Here is a 22,574-nt window from a genome sequence, read left to right as displayed (position 1 = left end):
CATACCTCATTTATTTCATTCTGTGCACATTCATGTTTTATTTGGAGGTTGGTAGTCATTGTTAGGATTTAAAGGGAAGACAGAGTGAATGAATGCTTAAGTAGAATTATATAAAACCTTGCAGGACAAACTGCATCCAACCACACTCCATTGGATTTATATGAAAAGAAATTAAAGATTTGTCCTTCCGTTTCTTTGTTCTCATCGTGCTGAATTTATTTTGCAATTAACCTTATCATTATTTGCATGTGCTACTTAGGAATATCAAATCTTTCATATTTCAAATAGCCAGCCGGTAATGCACTGATAAAAGAAAATCCAAAATCCTGCCTTTTTGATAGTACCATGGTGTGTTTTCTTTTGGCATCTTTTGCAGGAACGACCCAAATTCAGGAACAGCAGAAAATAGTGAAGAAAATTCATGAAGAGGAGTTGAATGATGTTAAAGATGATCTTTTTCAGTGTCAAAAGGATCAGGTAAGTAAATGCCCCAAGTCATTACATGCCAGCAGTATTAATGCTGCCTTATGTCCTCCCTCCAACTGAAAACATTGAAATCTTCATTCCAATAAAATCTCAAAATAGTAAAATACTGAATATTATGTTTCAGTTAGTTTAGTGCTTTGTACTGTGTACCTAGAAGCAGATGGTGGTTTGAATCAAGAATAACATTCAGTAAAGTGCAGTTTCTGGATTTACTATGTAGTCAAAATACAAATTGCTTCACATTGTTGCATGCTTTCATTGTTACTCAATTTTCAGAAAAGTACTAAGAGCTATTGATAAGTTGTGGCCAAAGTTTCCAACAATTGTCATTCATTTTTGCTTTTTTGGAATAATGTGCATGGCTATGGATATTCTCTTTCCCTCGTCTTGAGTATTAAATTATTTTATTATTTTCCCTTCGTTCCTGGCTGAAGTGTGTAGCCAATTTGACTACCTCCTCATCCATAGTTAATTTAGGTACTGTACTCTAGTGCCCCCACTAGTTCATATGAACATACGAAACAGAAGTAGGAGTAGACCACCCCTCCTCATGAGCCTACTCCACCATTTCAGTAAAATGACAGCTGATGTATTTGAGTTTTGAATTCCATATTTGTATCAGCTCCCAAAAAATAACCCTTGATTCTTCTGTTTAATGGAAATCTGTCTACCTCTGTCTTAAAAATATTTATTGACCCTGTCTCCATCACCTTCTGAAGCAGAGTTTTAAAGTTTGTTAATCCTTTTGAGGAAAAATAATTCTCATCTCTGTCCTGAAGGAATGACCCTTAAATTTAAAACACTGCCCTAATTTCTGGACTGACCCACAAGAAGAAAATATTTTCATGTCCACTTTGTCAGGACCATTTCAGATCTTTATATACTTCAATAAAATCACCCATGACTCTTCTCAACTCCAATGGAAGCAAATCCAGTTTGTCTTCATACAACAACAAACTCGGTCTTCTTTTAAACGAGATCAAAACTACACAGTATTCCAGATGTGGTCTCGCCATTGCCCTGTGTAACCATAGTTTAACATCCTAACCTTTTATGTTCAGTTGCTCTCGTAATAATAGATGGCATCCCATTAGTCTTTTTGATTACAACCTGTTGTGACTCATGCACGAGAACACTAGATCAGTCTGCACTATGGAATTTTGCAGTCATTCTCCATTTAAGTAATGCCCTTGCTTTTTTATTCTTGATGCCAAAGTGAACAATCTTTACATTTTCACACAGTGCACTCCATCTGCCATATTTTTGCCCCCACATTCAAACTATCAATTAACTATCTGCAACTTACTGATATCACCTTCACAACATACTTTCCTTTCTACTTGATGTCTGTGAATTTAGTTACCATGCCATTGCACATCACATACAAGTCATTGATGTCAGTTATAAAAGGTTGAGGCTCCAGCATGGACCCCCGTGGGACTCCACATCCTGCTAAATAGACACACTCATTTATGTGCACTCTTTGTTTACTGCGAGCCAATCTTCTGTCCATAATAATTTGTTACTTGCTATTTTTTATTTTCCACAATAACCTTTCACCTGCTGCTTTATTAAATGCCTCCGGAAAATCATGTAGTTTCCTCCTTTATCCATTGCGCATGCTACTCCTTCCAAGAACTGTCATTAAAGTGGTTTGAGAATGATTTCCCTTTCACAAAATTCACACTGACTTCTCCCAATGATCTCTTTTCTAAGTGCATAGCAATAAGCCACATAATGATCAATTTTGACATCTATTCCGCTTGAGATGTCAAGTTTCCTGACCTCCTCGAATAGAGATGTTATGTTTGCTACTTTCCAGTTTAGTGGAACCTTTCCTGAATCTATGGATTTTTGGAAGATTAACACCTATGCATCTATTACCTCATTAGCCACCATTTTTTTCAGACCCTACGATCTGAACTCAGAGACTTGTCACCCCACAGCTACGTCAGTTTACTTTGTAGCATCTCCCTTGTGATTGTAATTCCACTATATTCTTTTCACTCTTCCACCTCCTGATTTACAGCTATTATTGGAATTTTTTTTTGTATCTTTTATACTGAAAACAGGAGCAAATTACTTGTTCGTTGCATCTACTGCTTCCTGATTATCTACAATTAACTGCCTTTTCTCCCTCTCCAGAGGACAAACGCACACTTTACTTACTCTTCTTTCCTTTTTAAATGCTCAGGGAAACTCTTGCTATCCATTTTAACATTTTAACCAAGCTTACCCTCCGTCTTAATTTCTTCCTGATGAAAATTTTAGTCATTCTCTGTTGTTCTTTACACTCTGACCATCCCACCTGATGCTTTGCTTCTGTTGTTTCCATGCCCCAGTTAATATTTGTCCCAGCTCTCGTTAATTGATTCTGGCATTTCTGCACTTCTACTCAATTCGTGCTGGAACTCCTTTGTTTTTGCTTTTTGTCATCTTACTTCTTTAGGGTGATAGTTTAAAACAATTGGTATCAGAAATTCCTGCCTAAAGCAAACAATTTTGATTGATGGAGTGGAGCCACAGTATTTGCAGATTCCAGGATTTAAAAACAAAGTCCCACTTTTTGATGAAAACATGAAGCATTACAAACAGAACAGAGTTGTTTCTTGGGATTTAATTTTCGGCAGTTTCTGAAGATATTTTTCTGTTCAGAGCAAGAATATATTTTGCCATTTTACGAAGTTGATCACGCTACTTAGAATAACATAAATAGTTACTGGTTCCAACTATACCAATATGTTCAGTGGTGTAGCTGACTGAGTGAGTGCTTCACATGACCAGCTGACTCAGCTACAAAGTGCCAAAATAATATCCCAATGTGCTTGGTAATTATTCCATTAGTACTATTAGAATGTTTTTGACCTTCACTGGCACAAACTAAATTTATTAGGGAATACTGGAATCATTACTTGAATGGAGATTTATCCAAAGAGGTGGGGAGTGGTCAGGGAAAATATGCTCCTGAATGAAAAATGCTAAAAATGTACATTTCTCTACAATTTGTGAGAAATACTAAAACAGTCTGCTTTTTTGGCTAAAATTGAGGTGGAGTGTTCCACAGATAGTCTGATATCCCCAGTTAATATTGATGTTTGTCATTGACTGTCATGTAGTCCAGCAATGATTTAATATCAGCCTATTTCACAATATTGCTCGATATTATACAAAATGTGACTAGTAGTAGCTTGTGTGTTAAACTTTTCAGTGAGCACTGACTAATCCAAAATCCTCGAAATTATTTGACATTGCTTACTGCCTCCATTGGAGTGTTGCTCCATGCTCAAGAGGGGTGATAATGTGATCCTTACTGACAACTAAATAGCAAGACTGACAGTTAGATTCTTTTTAAAATTAACTTACACAATATTTTATCTGTGTGAATAGATATGATATTTTATTTAGGGGAACTAAACGTCCATAGCTTAAACATTTTACAGAATTAGAATGACTTCACTGATGAATAATGCAAATAACTGTGTCATAAAGACTGGAAGGCCTTTGGTTCTAATCCCAAGAAGCAACAGTAGGAACCTTTTTGTCCCACACCCCATTATTTGGGAAAGACACAGCAATTTGCTAAGGCTACTTTGACAGTACCTTTTAAATCCACTACTACCTAGAAGAACAAGGGCAGCGTTGGAACACATGATGTGTGTTAAAGACTGAAGACAGAGAAATGGTGGAGGGTTGTTTTTCAGACTAGAGGCCTGTGACCAGCGTGTTCCATTGGAATCGGTACTGGGTCCACTTTTGTTTGTCATTTATATAAATGATTAGGATGAGCATCTTGAAGGCACGTTTAGTACGTTTGTGGGTGACACCAAGATTGGTGGTATAGTGGACAGTGAAGAAGGTTATCTCAGATTACAAAGAAATCTTGGTCAATTGAGTCAATGGACTAAAAAGTGGCAGATGGAGTTTAGTTTGGATAAGTGTGAGGAATTGTATTTTGGTGAAACAAACAAGGGCAGGACTTCAACAATTAACAGTTGGGCCTTGAGTAGTGCTGTAGAACAGAGAGACCTAAGGGTTCAGTTCCATAATTCTTTGAAATTTGCATCACATATAGGTAGGATGGTTAAGAAGGCATTCAGCACACTTGCCTTCATTGCTTGGAACTTTGAGTATAGTGGTTGGGACATTATGTTGAGGTTGTACAGGACGTTGGTAAGGACTCTTCTGGAGTACTGAGTCCAGTTGTGGTCCCTATGTTATAGAAAGGATATTATTAAGCTGGAGACAGTTGAGAAGAGATTTATCAGATGTTGCTGGGAATGGACTGAGTTATAACTAGAGGCTGGACAGGCTAGGACCTTTTTCACTGGAGCATAGGAGGTTGAGGGGTGACCTGGTAGAGGTTTATAAAGGCATGAAGGTTATAGATAAGATGAACAGCAAGTGTCTTTTTCCTAGGGTGGGGGATTTCAAGACTAGGGGCCATATTTTTAAGGTGAGAGGAGAAGGATTTTATAAAAGACATGAGGGGCAACTTTTTTTACTCAATGGTTCGTTTGTGGAATGAACATGCAGAGGAAGTGGGATGCGGGTTACTAATGTTTAAAAGACATTTAGATAAGTATATGAATAAAAAATGTTTGGAGGGATATGGCCCAAATGCAGGCAGATGGGACTAGTTTAGTTTTGGATTATGGTTGGCATGGACTATGTGGATTGAAGGGTCTGTTTCTGTGCTGTATGATACTGTGACTCTGCCCACACGTTCTCCTCCATGCCCCACACCATCCTTACTTCGAACTATAAATTGCCATTCCTTCACTGTAAATGGGCTAAAATCCTGGAACACTTTCTGAAATCACTGGGTGTACTTACATCACAGACTACAATAGTCAGTTACTTTGCTGAACCATCACTTTCTCAAGAGTAATTAGGGATGGACAATAAATGTTAGTCTTGCCAATGATTCCCATATCCCATGAACAAATTTTTTAAGAAGTGCCAAGTATTTCCACTTGTAACCTATTCAGCAGTACCTGCTTGAAGGCCAAGCCAGTAGGTAAATAAGCATTGAATTAGGTTAAGCAGCAATGCCCTTTGCATTGGGTATTTTGTTGATACTTAGTGTTGAGACTCACTCATATGTAATGGCTAGTTAAAGGAAACTGAGAAGAGCAGTATCATATCATTACCATATCATCAGTTAGTGCATTCGGGAGGGAAGGATAGGTGGTTAAAGACAGGGAAAGTAGCTATCATCATAATTCATTTAAAATGCCAATCATTTGACACAAAAATATGAAAATAGTAGGTGCAGGAGTCATGTACTCTCTGATAGCTGCCATGTTATAAATTAGGCTGGAACTGAGGAACATATGGAAGACATAAAGGAAAAACCGGACATGTTGCTTACACTGACAGCCCTTATGGATAAGATGAGAAAAGAGAACGAACAACTCAAAGAAAAACAAGCTGAGCTTCAGGTAACCTGACAATTCTTGGATATTTATGTGACTGTTCTCAATATAATACAAATGATCTTGTAAGTGTACTTCAAACTAGACACTTGAATTCAAATGTTACAAGTCCAATATCTTATCTGATTGTTTCACTTGTGGAGCTCTGAACCTTCCAAGTTTCAAAACTAAACAAATATGGTTGTATGCAGTTATTATTCAGATACTGAAGCAGCAGACTGGATTTTGCATTCATTGCTGGGCAGGGACAGCAGTGGGGTCATGTACGTCATTCTGGGTGTCTAGTCTATAGCCTTCCTGCCCACCCCGGATTGGTCTCCATAATATAGTGTGTGGGTAGCATGCCACTCTCTTGCATACTCGTAGGCCTGTTGAGGCCACTTCTGCTACCATAATGCACTAGGCAGTGGGAGGCAGTTGAAAATGGGAAGTCTGTTTTTCAGGTATGTCATTTAGAGAATACTGTGTATGCATTGCCTTTGCAGCTCTTTGCCTAGCCTTCAAAGTCGACACCCCCTACTCCCAAAAAAAGGTGTCCAAATGCACCATATTCACTCAAAACACTCAGGACTCATCTGCTTCCAGTTGCCACTATGTGATTCATGGAGATGCTTGTAGTTTTTCTAGTGTGTAGTATTGAATTCTGGCACCGCTGGGCAGTGAGAGCTGGCTGGCAGCTGTCAAGGATGGAAATCCCGGTGGTAGAAGTCTGACCAGCAGCTTTTTGAGGGTACTTGCAGTACGTTATAAAGGGAAACCTTTTTATACATTTTCCAACTGCCTTTTTGTTGGAGGGGGGGTTGGTGCAAGTTGTAATTTTGTATCTGGAACTTTTATAAGTTAAACTTCCTTACCCTCCTCTGTTTTTTGTTTTCTTTTTCTTAAAATTGGCCTGATTTCGCAGGTCGTATATTTCCAGAGGAATTCAAGTCCAGGACACCACCAACAGTTCCAACTGTGGAGTCAGAAAAAAGACTTGGGAGCAGAGAGAAAAAGCAATACAACCATGAAACCACAGGAATTGAAGAGGAAACTTGGGAGGGGGGACCCACAGAATTTAGATAGAGGAGTTTTAGCCAGGGAGACAAATGCAGGGAAGAGAGACAGTCAGGGCAGGCTTGAATTTTGGCATCTAGAACTGTGGGAAATCAATCTAGGACAGAGTCAGTTCCAAAAAAACAGAAAACAATTTCATAATGTGCACCAGAAAATATCCAGAAGAACGTTTACAAGTTTTCCTAAAAAGGAAGGAACAGATAACACCTGCCAAGATAAAAAGAAACGAGTGCAGGGTGTTCACCAGAGTTTCCAAAGAACCCACAATACTCATCAAAAAAATAGAAAGAGATGTTCAAAATTTGCCAAAAAAGGAACAGTGTGCTCCAAATATGGCATAAAATCTGGTGTTGGTCTCCAAAATAAGCTTTCAAACAAGAGTCTTCATAAAAATGGAAAAGATAAAGTCTTCCAAAACTCCCCTAATAAAAAAACCCACAATACTAATCAGAGAGCCTACAACATGCAATCTAAATTACATAAAAAACCTTCTAACATATACCATAAAAAGAGAAAGCAGCTTGTTCATAGCAAGAAAGGCCCATGTTTACCCAAAGACAGTCGGAAAACAGCCGACAATGCTTTTCATAAACAAGCACGGAATCAAGCTCACTGTGAAATGCAGATCAAAGCCCCCAGTATCCAAACTAAAGCAGGTAAAAGCCAACGACACTCAAAGAGAAAGCAACCTATAACTTCTAAAGAAGCCCATGTTTTCCCCAAGAAACCCAGAAAGGAGCCAACTATGTTCGCTAGAAAGAAGGGGAATGGCTCACAATATTTGACAAAGCAAATAGAAAAAAGTTTGCAATATTCAAGAAAAAGAAGGGCAACATCCATTATAAAAAGTCCACACAATCAAATGAAAAAGCCACAGAAAAGAGCCAATAGTATCAAGCTGAAGACTTCCATAAACAAGCCCACAAAGTTTGCCAGTCCACCTACAAAATCTAGAATAAAAACTAAGCTTAAATAAACAGATGATTCCAGAAGCGTGTAATTAATGCTCTCTTGTCCTTTTATCTCCTCCTTTGCTCTCCCAACTCTTGCTTATTAGCTCATCTGGTTGGCTTGCAGAACATCTATTTGTTCAATTACCTCATTCTCTCACTGCTCTGTGGTGTTTTTGCAACCTCAGTTCAACCTTTGTGGATTGTATTTTGCATGGCATTTGGTTTATTTCATTTATATGTGCATAAACACATCCAGTTTGTTTCCCTTAGTAAAATGCAGTGTAGCATTTCCACTTGGCAGTCTTGATGAGTGTTGGATGCTTGAGGGGCAGTACTGATGTGCAGTTACCCAGTAAGTGAATGTATTTTTAAAGTACTGTGTGCAAATTGAGACTTTACTGCCAGTAAGTCAGTTTCAAAGCTTTTGTACTGGTGACTAGGGAATTGGCAGATTAAAGGGAGCACCTAAAAAATAGATTGAAAAAATTTGCTTACTTCTTCTGCACCCTGATGTTTGTATAGAATGAATGGTTATGTTTACCTGCATAATTTCAATATCTCCTATGTACCTTCCTTTGTAATGATGTGATGACTGCTCTGATTGCCTTCACAGTACCTTCAATGAGATTGTTGGGAAGTGGTGGTCTTGGTTTCCAAGACATCTTCGCAATCATAATGGTTTGTAATGATTGCAAACATCTTGACATGTAGGATAATTATTAAAGATTTCACATGCTTAACTTCACAGCATGCACAAATGTTGGTCTTGGGAGAATTGAATGGAGCAAATAAAATTAATTCAAAATGGAGCTCAATGAAAAAGTTTTTAATGCTTCATTGTAAAATAATTCTATGAATATTCATGAATGAGATAGGGCAGAGATTTGTATTAAAATAATACCTGGACTCGATGCAAAGATTAGATAAATCAGGATTGTATTCCCTGGAATTTAGGAGGTTTTGGGATGGTATGATTGAAGTTTGCAAGATGTACAAAGATGCTGACAGGTCAGATTGGCTTGGGGTGGGAGGAAGGGATAGGTGAGAGGAAGAACAGGTTAGGGAGGCTGAGACAGGTTGGACTGGTTTTGGGATGCACTGGGTAGAGGGGAAGAGCTGGGCTGGTTGTGTGATGCAGTGGGGGGAGGGGACGAACTGGGCTGGTTTTGGGATGCGGTGGGGGGAGGGGAGATTTTGTAGCTGGTGAAGTCCACATTGATACCATTGGGCTGCAGGGTTCCCAAGCGGAATATGAGTTGCTGTTCCTGCAACCTTCGGGTGGCATCATTGTGGCACTGCAGGAGGCCCATGATGGACATGTCATCTAAAGAATGGGAGGGGGGGTGGAAATGGTTTGCGACTGGGAGGTGCAGTTGTTTATTGCGAACCGAGCGGAGGTGTTCTGCAAAGCGGTCCCCAAGCCTCCGCTTGGTTTCCCCAATGTAGAGGAAGCCACACTGGGTACAGTGGATGCAGTATACCACATTGGCAGATGTGCAGGTGAACCTCTGCTTAATGTGGAAAGTCATCTTGGGGCCTGGGATAGAGGTGAGGGAGGAGGTGTGGGGGCAAATGTAGCATTTCCTGCGGTTGCAGGGGAAGGTGCCGGGTGTGGTGGGGTTGGAGGGCAGTGTGGAGCGAACAAGGGAGTCATGGAGAGAGTGGTCTCCCCGGAAAGCAGACAGGGGTGGGGATGGAAAAATGTCTTGGGTGGTGGGGTCGGATTGTAGATGGCGGAAGTGTCGGAGGATGATGCGTTGTATCCGGAGGTTGGTGGGGTGGTGTGTGAGAATGAAGGGGATCCTCTTTGGGCGGTTGTGGCGGGGGCAGGGTGTGAGGGATGTGTTGTGGGAAAATGCGGGAGACGCGGTCAAGGGCGTTCTCGACCCCTGTGGTCCACTCTGCTCGGTTCGCAATAAACAACTGCACCTCCCAGTCGCAAACCATTTCCACCCCCCCTCCCATTCTTTAGATGACATGTCCATCATGGGCCTCCTGCAGTGCCACAATGATGCCACCCGAAGGTTGCAGGAACAGCAACTCATATTCCGCTTGGGAACCCTGCAGCCCAATGGTATCAATGTGGACTTCACCAGCTTCAAAATCTCCCCTTCCCCCACCGCATCCCAAAACCAGCCCAGTTCGTCCCCTCCCCCCACCGCACCACACAATCAGCCCAGCTCTTCCCCTCTACCCACTGCATCCCAAAACCAGTCCAACCTGTCTCTGCCTCCCTAACCTGTTCTTCCTGTCACCCATCCCTTCCTCCCACCCCAAGCCGCACCTCCATTTCCTACCTACTAACCTCATCTCACCACCTTGACCTGTCCGTCTTCCCTGGACTGACCTATCCCCTCCCTACCTCCCCACCTATACTCTTCTCTCCACCTATCTTCTTTTCTCTCCATCTTCGGTCCGCCTCCCCCTCTCTCTCTATTTATTCCAGTTCCCTCACCCCAACCCCCTCTCTGATGAAGGGTCTAGGCCCGAAACGTCAGCTTTTGTGCTCCTGAGATGCTGCTTGGCCTGCTGTGTTCATCCAGCCTCACATTTCATTATCCCTTTTTAACCTTACTTCTTTCTTCACCCTCCCTTCCAACAAATGTAAGGAACTCATTAGTAATAAGATAACATTGAGACTGCCTTTTTAGGTGCTTCCATCACTTCCTTCCTGTTCCTTGTCTGCCAAGCTGAATTTCCCTCCAGTACTCTATCCCTAATTATCTATCTTTGTCTTTTCTATCCTATTGTGTCTCATGGTTATCCATGCTCAACTTGCTCACAAAACCCTTTCCTGTAATTGCTAGCCACCCAGCTCCCTTTTCCTGACCCCACCTCCATGCTAGCTAATTTTGCAAGTGATTCAATCATTGAGTACTATTCCCCTACCTTTCAAACCAGCTGCCATCAGTCTCATTTTCAAAAGGCGCATACCTAACCTCGTTAGAAGATAATTATCTTGCCTCAACTGCTTTTACCTTGTTCCTGTCCTACATTTCTCTTTCTTTGAAAAAGAGGGAGTTACTTAACTCTAATGCTTCATGTGACTTTTTTTTTCCTATTTTTAAACCTCTGTTTTCTAGATCAGCAGTCAAAAATGTAATAGGCAGTTCAGATATACAAAATCTATGCCTCACAACACATGAAAGATTGTCCTTTTTCCTTTCTTAAAAATTCCTTCATGAGATATGAACACCCATTCTAGCTAATGTTGCAAGTGATTATTGCTACCCCTAATTAGCCCTGTGAAGGCAGCCGTGAGCCACTGCAATTTTTGACTTAATAACAGTGGAAAAAATTACATAATATAGTATTTCCAATTCAGAATGATGTGTGACTTGGAGGGGACTTTGCAGGCTATCTCAGAATTTAGCTCTGCCTCAAAGTACTGAATACTACAATCGCCCATGTTGCTCTTCTTTGAATCCTCTTCAACGACTCAATGTATTTTTGAAGGTAGGGTGCCAGAATAGCATGTGGCCTCTCTATTGATCAGCACGAGGTTGAAATAACTTTTCTTGACTTGTCATCAAATGACTTGAGATATTTTTTTTTTAGTATTTTGTCAAGTTTTATTAATACAGATAAAAAATTATTGAATGATTACTAATTATATCATGTTTTCCCTTTCCAGTTTTTTTCCCTTTAAAGGATTCTCTATTGCAAACACAACCTCTGTTACCATTCAAAATTTATTACGTCAAATTTGCTTATTGTGCTTTGAAGCCTAGTTCTTCTTCTTAATTGGTCTACGAACTTTTGAACTATTCCCTTTTCTCTTTTATATTTTGCACTGAATTATTCAGGTACGAATTATCAAAATGTAATTTTATTGCAGCTGCTTCTCTTTTCAGACATTCAGGAGTAGTGTTGACAGTATGTACCTTTGCACAAATCTATATGGACTCTGAGGCACGAAGAACTGCAGATGCTGGAAGTCAGAGTCAATAGATTAGAATCTGGAAACGCACAGCAGGTCAGACTTTCCTGCTCCTCAGATGCTGTCTGACCTGCTGTGCATTTCCAGTTTCACATTATTGACTGTGAGGACTGCATTGTTTACTACTATCTAGATGATAGTTTCTTTTCTCTCATTTCTCTTTTCTTGCACAAGCTAGTTTAAATCCAGATAAACTAGTTTATCACTTCCACAGTTGATGTCTGAGCTGTACGGTTTTATCTAATGCCTTTTGAAACTTATATAATACATACTGGCCTGGATTCTGTGATAATAGAGACACCAGTTGTGTCAGCGTTTATTATCATTACTTCTAATTGGCAGCAACCTCTGGAGTTTGCACACGAACATTTAAAAGCAAGAGTCTGGAAGTTGCTGTCAGTTATATGCTTCTCCATAGCTTGTGTGTAGTATTGAAGACAACACACTGACATTGCAATTAAGTAGAAATCACTGATTTGACAATATTATGGTCTATTTATACTATTGTCTCATTGCAGAAACATTTGGAGAAAGCTACACTTTGTTTAATGAAGTATCAAAGTCTTATTTATTGCTCAAACTTCACAGGCCCTGAAAAACTAATGCTATGTCTGTGGAATATCCAATTTCTCCACTATGATTAAGAAGTCCCATTTTTGAAGTTTTACTTTTATATTTTAGTTTTTTGTGCATGTATCTCAACCATTTATTTTTGATGTCCTTAGATTTAATTAAAATTATTGATAATGTAATACTTTTCCTTTGTTTTCAATGGCCATAAAATCCAGCCCATTATGAATGCTGTTCAATATTTGATCACTTCTTGAAAAACTCTGACATATTATACACTACTGCTTTTAAATCCACGTTGTTACTTAATGTCTGCGATCTGCAAGCTAAGGATAATCCAGTATATATTATTCTTAGGTGTCTTCTCTGTTACAAAAAAAAATTATGCAGTCTATACTTTTCATGTCTTTTTCACTCATGAGATATGGGCATTGTTGGCTGGCCAGCATTTTTTTGTGCGTCCCTAGTTGCCCCAGAGAAGTTGTTGGTTGCACCTTTATATGGATAATTAGATGACATTTGGTATCCTTACCCTCTTGCAAATCCTTAGAGTATGTACCCAATTGATTTTATTTCCACCCTTATCTATACCTTGGACACATTTGTATTTTAAGGGTGTTCTTTTGTTTGCAACACAAAATTCTATACAGGTTCATTGCAGAGTAAGGTGTCTTTTGTCATCTTTGCCTACTTTTGTCAGTGTTTGCTTGTGTTTTACTTTTAAGAATCCTGAGGCATACTGAATATAGAATTTGATTGCAGTCGTCCTCTGTGAAGACTAGATTCTTCAGCCATTTCCTGAACCTCCACAATCTGTATGCAATATTTTTCTATAACAGACTTATTTGGTCCAACATTTATCTATTTTGCTCATATCTACAACAATGTAAAACTAAAATTGCGATGGTTATGAAGGTTACTGTGTATTTTTTAAATTACTATTTTTGTCATCTTAGCTTAATCCAGAGAACAGTTTAACTTAACAACAGTATGGTGATACCAGGAGGCTAGTTTTGGAGAATCACAAAGGCAGAGTTTATTTTCAGAAGAATTTGCAAATCAGTGTCATCTACAATGAAAAAGTAGTGATATTTCTATTAAATGTTGCATTCTAGATTGATTACTTTCATAACGTATGCCACATGAGTGAAAAGATACTTGATCCACCAGTGACATTCACCAAATCAAATCAATCTGTTCCCAGTTCCCTCTGGTGAAGTAATTTGTGCGATTGCTATACTTTAAATAATCTTCTAGTTGACAGCCAAAACTAGGGTTTGTATGTGGAGCACCTAAGGGGAAATGTGGGTTTTCAGCAAAACTTGAAGTTGTATTCTTCCAATATGAAGCAGTTGCACATGAGTTTTTGTAAAGAAAAAGCTTACATGAATCTTAAGACGTGTTTTCTCATCTGCATCAAAGATTCAAAATACCATGGTTTTCAGCAAATGTTCTTTGCTAAATAATTATTGGTTAACCACAGAAGGGCTGGTTGCTGAGAGTATATACAATTAAATGAAAATGCTTTAAAATTGAGCGCATTGCATTCCTAAACAGTACCATCCTGTGTTGACATTTTTAAAAAAATCAGTTTGTGTCCGAGTTGTATAGTTATAAAACTATTTTCTAAACTATTATTAATTACCTTCGTGTACGTGCATTTAATAGTTATCTCCTTTTGATTGTTTAGTCACAGGGAGAAAACTTGGAAGTACGCTTGAAACAGACTGTGGATGAGAAGCTTTCTGTTGAGTCACGACACCAAACACTTGCTCAAGAAAACCAGCGTATGAAGGAATCTCTGGAGCATGAAGAGAAAGCACTATCTTTGCTCCAGGATGAGCTTCGGAAGCTGAGAGAACAAATTAGAACATTAGAAGGAAAAGGGGTAGATGCTGAGATGATCATCACTGAAAACCAGAAGCTGAAAGATCATCTGGAGGAGGAAAAACAACAGATACAGAATTTTCTTCAACAGAAAGGAAACCTTGTGAATGAGGCACAGATATTAAGAAAGGAATTAGACAAAGAACGGGAAATTACTAATGCTCTGCGTAAGGAATTGGAGTCTCTGAGTCATCTTCAGTCCTCTGCTGATACAGAAGAAGAAGGTAAAGATACAGAGAATTTGCAGTCTAGACTTGCAGAACTGGAAAAGAAATTGGACTTTGAGCAGCAACGCTCTGACTTGTGGGAGAGACTTTATGTTGAAGCTAAAGAAGAAAAGGATGACCATGAATTTAGGAAAAATTTAAAGAAGCCAGACAGGAAATCAAATCAGGGGTTTTATGGGACTCGAGGTAAAAAGTACCAACCCAAAGAAAGTTTTATGAGATCTGTTAAGAATGGTTTTGATGCTGTGAAAAACTCCACTAAAGAATTTGTGCGTCATCATAAAGAAAAAATTAAATTGGCAAAAGAAGCTGTAAAAGAAAACCTTAAAAAATTCTCTGATTCTGTTAAATCCACATTCCGACACTTCCAAAACTCAGCCAAAAATTTATTTCACAAAAATAAGAGACGTGAAGAAGAACAAGATGCAAAGACCAGACGTCACGGGTTCTGGCAACGCCATGACCACCCTTGTAGAGTAAACCAGCATGGTGTTCATGGAGGCAAAGATTCCTGTGAACATAAACCCAGAGAAACAGCTGATGCACAGTTCCAGTACAGTGAAACAAGGAAACACAACAAAATATACACGAAGGAGCCCCTCAATTTTGAAAAGAGTACAGGTGAACATGACAACTTTGGAAAACATACCCACTATAGGAGCCCCAAGGGTTGCTCTGGTGTCTTTGAATGTGCCCATCAAGAATCACTGAGCCTCTTTAATAAAGTTCTCGATCCCATCAAGGTTGAAGACTTCCATAAGCTTCTCCATAATTATCTTCAACAGGAGGTGGTTGAGTTTCAACGGTGGAGTGAGCTAGAGAAATTTATAAACCGATTCTTTCATAATGGCCTTTTTATACATGACCAAATGTTGTTCTCTGATTTTGTCAATGATGTTGAGGATTACCTTGAAGATATTGCAGAGCACCAAGAAGATAAAGTTGATCCTTTTGATGACCTTGATGAATACATTTATAGGCACTTTTTTGGGGACAATTATTTCAATCGATTTGGACCAAGGTAACTGTTTTCTTAATCAAATATTTAACAAACTCGCCACTTTATTTTCTGTAGACAATTTGTAATTATTTTTCAGGCATGTACAATTATTTTCACCTTTGAAGTGAAGAATTCTTAACTGCACAATGAAGAAGCCAAGATATTCATTAGTTTGTATTCCGGATTGTCAACATTACTCTGGAAACACTTTCCACTTTGTTTCAGGAATTGACTGAATTCAGGCTAGTCACAATGTGAAAAAAATTGACACGGAATTAAATTCAGTAGTTAACTGTGTACCATTTATGTTAGGTTTGATATACTTGCAAAGAAATATACTGAATAGAATTCCTCATTTATGAATTCTGATAATCCACAGGGCAGTTTTCAAGAGGTCAGACAGTTTGAAGTTTGCTGTTACTATAAAAATGTTTGATCTGATAGAATGTGGATCAGGCCTGCTTTACTAGGTTTTGATTTGTATGCCATTGGCTCAGTTAGTTGTCTAGTGATAGAGTAGTTCATGCAGACGAGGTAGGTCCCAGGTTCAATACCACGTTTTAATCCGACATGTATGCTGAATTAACTGATCTCAAGAAAGGCAGTTTTAGGAGTACTGAAAATGATTCCAGCATTCCTGGATATGCTGATGAGGGTTCCTACTCCTAATCTTGTTCAATAATTACTACCAGAGGACCACAAGAGCAAAGGTTGAGAGGACTGTATGGGCTCTTTATGTTTAATTTTTCTTTGAGAGTGTCAGAGAGTCACACAGCATGGAAACGGACCTTTCGGTCCAATTTGTTCACTAGGTTTCCCAAACTGAAACTAGTCCCATTTACCTGTGTTTGGTCAATGTCCCTCTAAACCTCTTTATTCATGTACCTGTCCAAATGTCCCTTAAACGTAATAACTGTGCCTGCATCTACCACTTCCTCTGGCAGTTCCTTCCATATATGCACGACCCTCTGTATGGAAAAAGTTGTCCCTCATGTCCCTTTTAAATCTTTCCCTTCTCATCTTATAAGTATGCCCTCTAGTTTTGAATTCCCCTACCTGAGGAAAAAGACCTTGGCTATTCACCTTATCTGTGCCCCTCATGATTTTATAAACTTCTATAAGGTCACCCCTCGACTTCTTACATTCCGGGGAAAGAAGTCCCAGCCTCTCCCTAGAACTCAAACCCTCCAGTCCCTTGTAAATCTTTTCTGCACCCTTTCCAATTTATTTCCTGAAGCAGGGTGACCAGAACTGAACACACAGACCAAGTTTTAGTCACTCCTGTTTTTGTATTGTATATCATTTTGAATTGTATTAGTTAATATCCACTTGGTTCAAAAGGCTGTGACTGGGCAAGGTGATAAATTTCAAATTCAAAAAGCAAAAGGCTGCAGATGCTGGATATTAGAAATAAAATTAAATTCTGGAAGATGCATGGAATGTCAGGCAGCATATAGGAAGCAAAACAAAATTAGTATTTCAGTCTAAACACCTTCAAACTCTCATTGATCTCAAATTTCTTTCTGAACAGATCAGGCAGCATCTGTGGTTCGAATTGATGCCTGTTTGATGACCTGAATTGTTAAACTTGGTTTCTCTCTCCATTGATGCTGTCCGACTATTGATGCAACTCTTTTTCTGTTGTATTTGAGTTCTACAATATATGAATGAAGTGGTTGTAGTCCAAAGATCACAGTTTAAGAAAAAAACCAGGAAAATGTTTGCAAAAAATATAGCCTTACAAATAGGAGTACTCTGTCTCCCCCTCTCCTTTGCTCATTGGCAAGCTGCAGATGCAAGAATAGATCTTGCTGTGATTCACTGGATCTCTGATTTTGTAATGTACTAGTTTTCAAGCATGTTTTTTAAGTAAATTCTGTTTGCCACTACTAATAATTTGCATTTTCAGCAAACAAATGCTTTACAACTTGGGCAACCAATGTTCAAACCAAAAACATCAGTCACATCCAGAGTAAATGTGTTTCTGCCCTAACAACATATGCAGGCAGATGGAAATAGTTTAGTATTAGTATTTTATGAAATAAGGCATAAAGCAATGGCAGAGTTACCCTAGTGAGGATGGGAGTACTTGCTTTGCAGTGGTATCCCCTTGTTTTATGAGCATCTAATTAAGTAGCAGATGAAGAAGTCTGGTTCACAGTACTGGATTTTCATGCTATCAAAAAATTGAGGTGCCTTGTATCCTGCTCTACGTAGATCCTTGTTGTACACACTGTTTCACTGCGGTGTAGAGAAGAGAAACGGTGGCTGTATGATCAGAATGGAGAGAAACTTTTCTGTTGAGCTTCTTTTGAACTATAAAGGATAACTATTTGAAATGCATCATTTATACAGCACAACTTCAGCTGTGTTAGAATTTTGTTGGTCACTGTGGACAGCAGACTTGTGGGCTTGATTTTAAAAACTTAGGGGAGGTCCATTGACCAGTCGTATGGTGAACAAAAGTAGTCATTAAATAGATGTGAAAGTCAGACTGATGGGGGTGAACAGACATTGGAGACTATTTGATTGTAGTCCCAGGGCTGTGGTGCTGGGGTGATTCTGTTGATGGTATGGGACTGTCAGTTTCATTATCTTTGCAGGTTGTGGTCTGGAATTGTGGGACAGTCTGTAACCAGGGTTACAGATGAGTTGGTGCACAGTGTTCCTCATAGTTTACCACATCTGAGTGGTTAGTGTCAGTTGTAAGTTATATTTATGGGACACTTCTAAATGCCTGCAAGATTTGGTATAGTCATTCTTAACTGTGGTTGAGGTTTGATCTTGGTGCTATTCTTGCTGTACTGAAGGTCAATTAGATGCCTTACTTGTTTCCTTTATTATTCTTTTGCAGTCAGAGATTGGTTGGTTGAATTTGGAGATGCATGTGTTGAATTTGAAGAGGCAGAATGAGAAAATGGCAGGAGAGGGTAGAGAAGCAAAACAAAAATATCAGGGCCAAGGTATTGATAAATTTGGAAACTGGACAAGACTGCTAGTGTGGTCATGAAATATTATCCTCATGAACAAAATAACTCCTACAGAGGTTAGTGGGATGGCAGGCAGGAAATGTAGCTACAAATTACTGTCCTGTGAATTGAAATGGTCAGTAAGTAGTGGATGTAAAAACATTTACTGGTTTGAGACAGCTACTGAGTATTGAATGTGCCAAGATTGAGACCAAAACTGCTTATTTAGACAGGGTGCCAATGGCAAGATAAGGGTCTGTAATGAAACCTTCAAATCGTATTATTTGTATGACACTAGAATGTTGACTGTGGTTGGAGCCCAAACTTATAGCATTTGTCAATTGTCAGTGTGGTTTTTGTGCGCTGGCCACATTCCTTTTGGCTTCAGTAGCATACTGTGCATTGACTGCTGACTGATCTATCATGATAAACTATTTTGGACTTGAAACAAGTCTAACTTTCAGCAGAACTAATTAACGAAACCTCATTTGCCAATCCATGACCACCAGAATGGAATTTTGGATGATCAGCTACTCGGTGGACTGATAATTTGCTTAAGATCATCTTGTACTATAAAACTTGTACTGTGATAATTCTGTAGTTTACCTGATCATCATGTAGAACAGATTTACTTGGCATTCTCTTGTTTGAATTCACTACCACCATCTCAGCTCTGAAAAAAATCTAATATCTCTGAACTAGAAATATACCAAGTCCTCACTTAAAAGTGTGTCTGTTCCTGAAAATCATGACTTTAAGTGATATGACTTTCAGTGAAATATGTTTCCATGCGAGTTTATTTCAATGTAGGTGTTAGGTTCTGTCGGAACTTTGTTATCAGAGAGATAAACAATTCAACCCAGCAAGTTGAAATGCCTATGATGGAATTTATTTACATTGATAAATGAAATTACTTTCAAAATCAAAAATATGGAAGGAAAATGTAACTTTCTGATTTACAAATACAGCAGTGTATCGCTGCTTGGTATTGGGGGCAAAATGCTGACTTGGATTGAAAATTGGCTGGCTGACAGGAAGCAAAGAGTAGTGATAAACGGGTCCCTTTCGGAATGGCAGGCGGTGACCAGTGGGGTACCACAAGATTCGGTGCTGGGACCGCAGCTGTTTACAATATACATTAATGATATAGATGAAGGCATTACAAGTAATATTAGCAAATTTGCTGATGACACAAAGCTGGGTGGCAGTGTGAAATGTGAGGAGAATGTTTTGAGAATACAGGGTGACTTGGACAGGCTAGGTGAGCGGACGGATGCATGGCCGATGTAGTTTAATGTGGATAAACGTTGTGAGGTTATCCACTTTGGAAAGAACAGGAAGGCAGATTATTTTTTCTATAGAGTCAAGTTAGGTAAAGGGGAAGTACAACGAGATCTAGGTGTTCTTGTACATCAGTCAATGCAAACAAGCATGCAGTGAAGACAGCTAATGGTATGCTGGCCTTCACAACAAGAGGAATTGAGTATAGGAGCAAAAAGGTCCTTCAGCAGTTGTACAGGGCCCTGGTGAGACCGCACTGGAGTATTGTGCGCAGTTTTGGTCTCCAAATTTGAGGAAGGACATTCTTGCTATTGAGGGAGTACAGCGTAGGTTCATAAGGTTAATTCCCGGAATGGCGGGACTATCATATGTTGAAAGATTGGAGCGACTGGGCTTGTATACACTTGAGTTTAGAAGGATGAGAGGGGATCTGATTGAGACGTCTAAGATTATTAAGAGATTGGACACTCTCTGGAGACAGGAAGCATGTTTCTGCTGATGGGTGAGTCCAGAACCAGAGGACACAGTTTAAAAATAAGGGGTAGGCCATTTAGAACAGAGTTGAGGAAAAACTTCTTCACCCAGGGAATGGTGGATATAGGGAATGCTGTGCCCCAGAAGGCAGTGGAGGACAAGTCTCTGGATACTTTCAAGAAAGAGATGGATAGAGCTCTTACAGATAGTGGAATCAAGAGTTATGGGGAAAAGACAGGAACAGGATACTGATTGTGGATGATCAGCCATGATCATAATGAATGGTGGTGCTGGCTCGAAGGGCTGAATGGCCTACTCCTGCACTCTTGTCTATTGCTTGGAAAGTAGTGAAAGCACCTCATCTTTCTGCTAAATGCTAATACAGAATTGAACACACAGAAATTGGTAAGTCATTATGAGTAATATGTTATTTTACTGAAAAATCAATAATTAACTTCCCTTTTAATCTTGCAGTCAGTTTTACGATGCTGGTAAATACAAACAGTATGGAAAGCAGGCATCTAAAAATGCAGATGGTTCCAAATACCAGAGACATGAACGGAAACACCAGCACACTTATCACCACAAGGAACGCAAATGGAACAAGCCAGGCCGTACCAATGGAAGACATATGGCAAATGTTGAAATTGAGTTGGGTCCAATGCCTTTTGATCCGAAATATTAATGGTTTTTACATGCATAAGTGTGTGTTTGAAATGTTCAGACTTATCTGACTGCTGTTTGTGAAACATGCCTAAGAATGATGAGAATTTTTTTCAAACAATTTGCATCTCATTTGACTTTGAATAATATGACAGTAGAGGTAGTTATACTAATAACTTTCCATCTGTAATTGCAAAGTACTGGTGAAAAACTTCCTAAGCAGTTGCATTGTGCAAGTATGTTGTGCTAAACCCAGTTTGGCATTATGAAAAAGACTTAAGTTGCAGGATCTTTAATGAATTTTCTATGTCTTCATGTATACTGGTGTATGTGCATGAGATTTGAAGTCTCATTTCTTCCTTAGCAAGTTTGTAATTTGCTATCATGTGAACGTAAATTCCATAAGGTGTAAATTATTAATATTGGTGTGCAGGATTTCTTTTATTTTGAAGATTGTAATTTTATTCTGTGGTGAAAATTTAGCTGTTTTTGTTCTTTCCTTCCCCCGTTGTGAAATGATTTTGCACAGATTCTATTGCGATTCCTGGAGGTGAAGAAATGGGTTATGCTTTTAATTTGAATTCAGTAACATTGGAGCTACATACCTTTTTCTGTTTGACAAAGTCAGCAATTGTAGGCAAATTACAGTATTTAAATCAGTTGGTAGTAAAGTGGTGGCTTAATTGTTTGTTTAAGAAACAGCTATGTGTTGAGTTTGTATGTGTTTCAGAATCCATCAACCAGGAAGGATACAAATTTCTCTTGCTGACTGGCTGCAGGGCCAGATATGATTGCTGTAAAAAAAATAAATTCTGTAATTTTGAAATAACCTTTTCATTTCTTTTTAACTACTTAGTTTGAAACATTTTTACAACTATTGCATGAGATTCTTGATCAACCCATTATTAGTGACATACAATAAATCCATTTCCAATGAAGGAAATCTTTATGTTGGGCCAAAATATTAAAGGAACTTCTTTATGTAGGACCTTCTTTTCACTGATATGATGACATGATGTTCTGCTAAGTGATAATAACAAAACAAAATCTATTATTAAGGTGTCATGAATATGTATATGCTGTATTGGTGTGTGGTTGAATATGGTCTTTGTAATTTAACCGCTTTTTGTGATGTATGTTCCCATGTGTTCTGGCTGTTGAGTACAATGTAGAGGTTAACTTTCAAAACTTAGAGAGAGGAGCAATGCCGGTATCATTTCTTGTTCAGATCCTTGTTCTTGAGGAGGATCAAAGCTAGTTCTGGTGGATCTGAAGCTCTATTATTTCTGCTCCAGTGAATGTTTGCAGATTCTTGAGTGCAAAAAGTACATTTAAAAATAATGCTTTTATAATTGCATTTTAGACTTGCAGAACACCTTTTAGAATGTGCAGATTCTCAGCATGTTCTCTTGTCAATATAATTTAGAACCATAATTGTTATTTAAATTAGCAAACTAAACTCTATCATCTCTTCTTGTTAAGTATCAATCTCTTTGGAATTTCAGGGAACACACATGATATGGAACATGACTGTGCGTGTTGGGCAATGATTCAAGAGTCCATTATGCGACTATTTTCCAGTAAAGAAAACTGTTGGGAGTCTGTCCTTGCTTCTGATGTCGTTCCTCTGTAA

The 22,574-nt window shown here is 38.9% G+C and overlaps 1 protein-coding gene across 1 annotated transcript in view; it reads left to right on the top strand.

Moving 5' to 3' along the window:
* The window catches only part of ccpg1 (cell cycle progression 1), a 52,347-nt gene extending 30,577 nt beyond the window's left edge, over positions 1 to 21,770 (top strand). Inside the window, exons 8-11 of the mRNA XM_059639295.1 lie at positions 377 to 477; positions 5,802 to 5,927; positions 14,131 to 15,575; positions 20,753 to 21,770. Of these exons, the coding sequence (XP_059495278.1) occupies positions 377 to 477; positions 5,802 to 5,927; positions 14,131 to 15,575; positions 20,753 to 20,963 (1,883 nt within the window). The 3' untranslated portion in view covers positions 20,964 to 21,770. The remainder of the gene's footprint in view (positions 1 to 376; positions 478 to 5,801; positions 5,928 to 14,130; positions 15,576 to 20,752) is intronic.
* The last annotated feature ends 804 nt before the right edge of the window (positions 21,771 to 22,574 follow it).

The sequence above is a fragment of the Stegostoma tigrinum genome, chromosome 33, assembly GCF_030684315.1.
Source record: "Stegostoma tigrinum isolate sSteTig4 chromosome 33, sSteTig4.hap1, whole genome shotgun sequence".
In the NCBI taxonomy this organism is placed as follows: Eukaryota; Metazoa; Chordata; class Chondrichthyes; order Orectolobiformes; family Stegostomatidae; genus Stegostoma; species Stegostoma tigrinum.
This window is presented reverse-complemented; position numbering and strand designations above follow the sequence as displayed.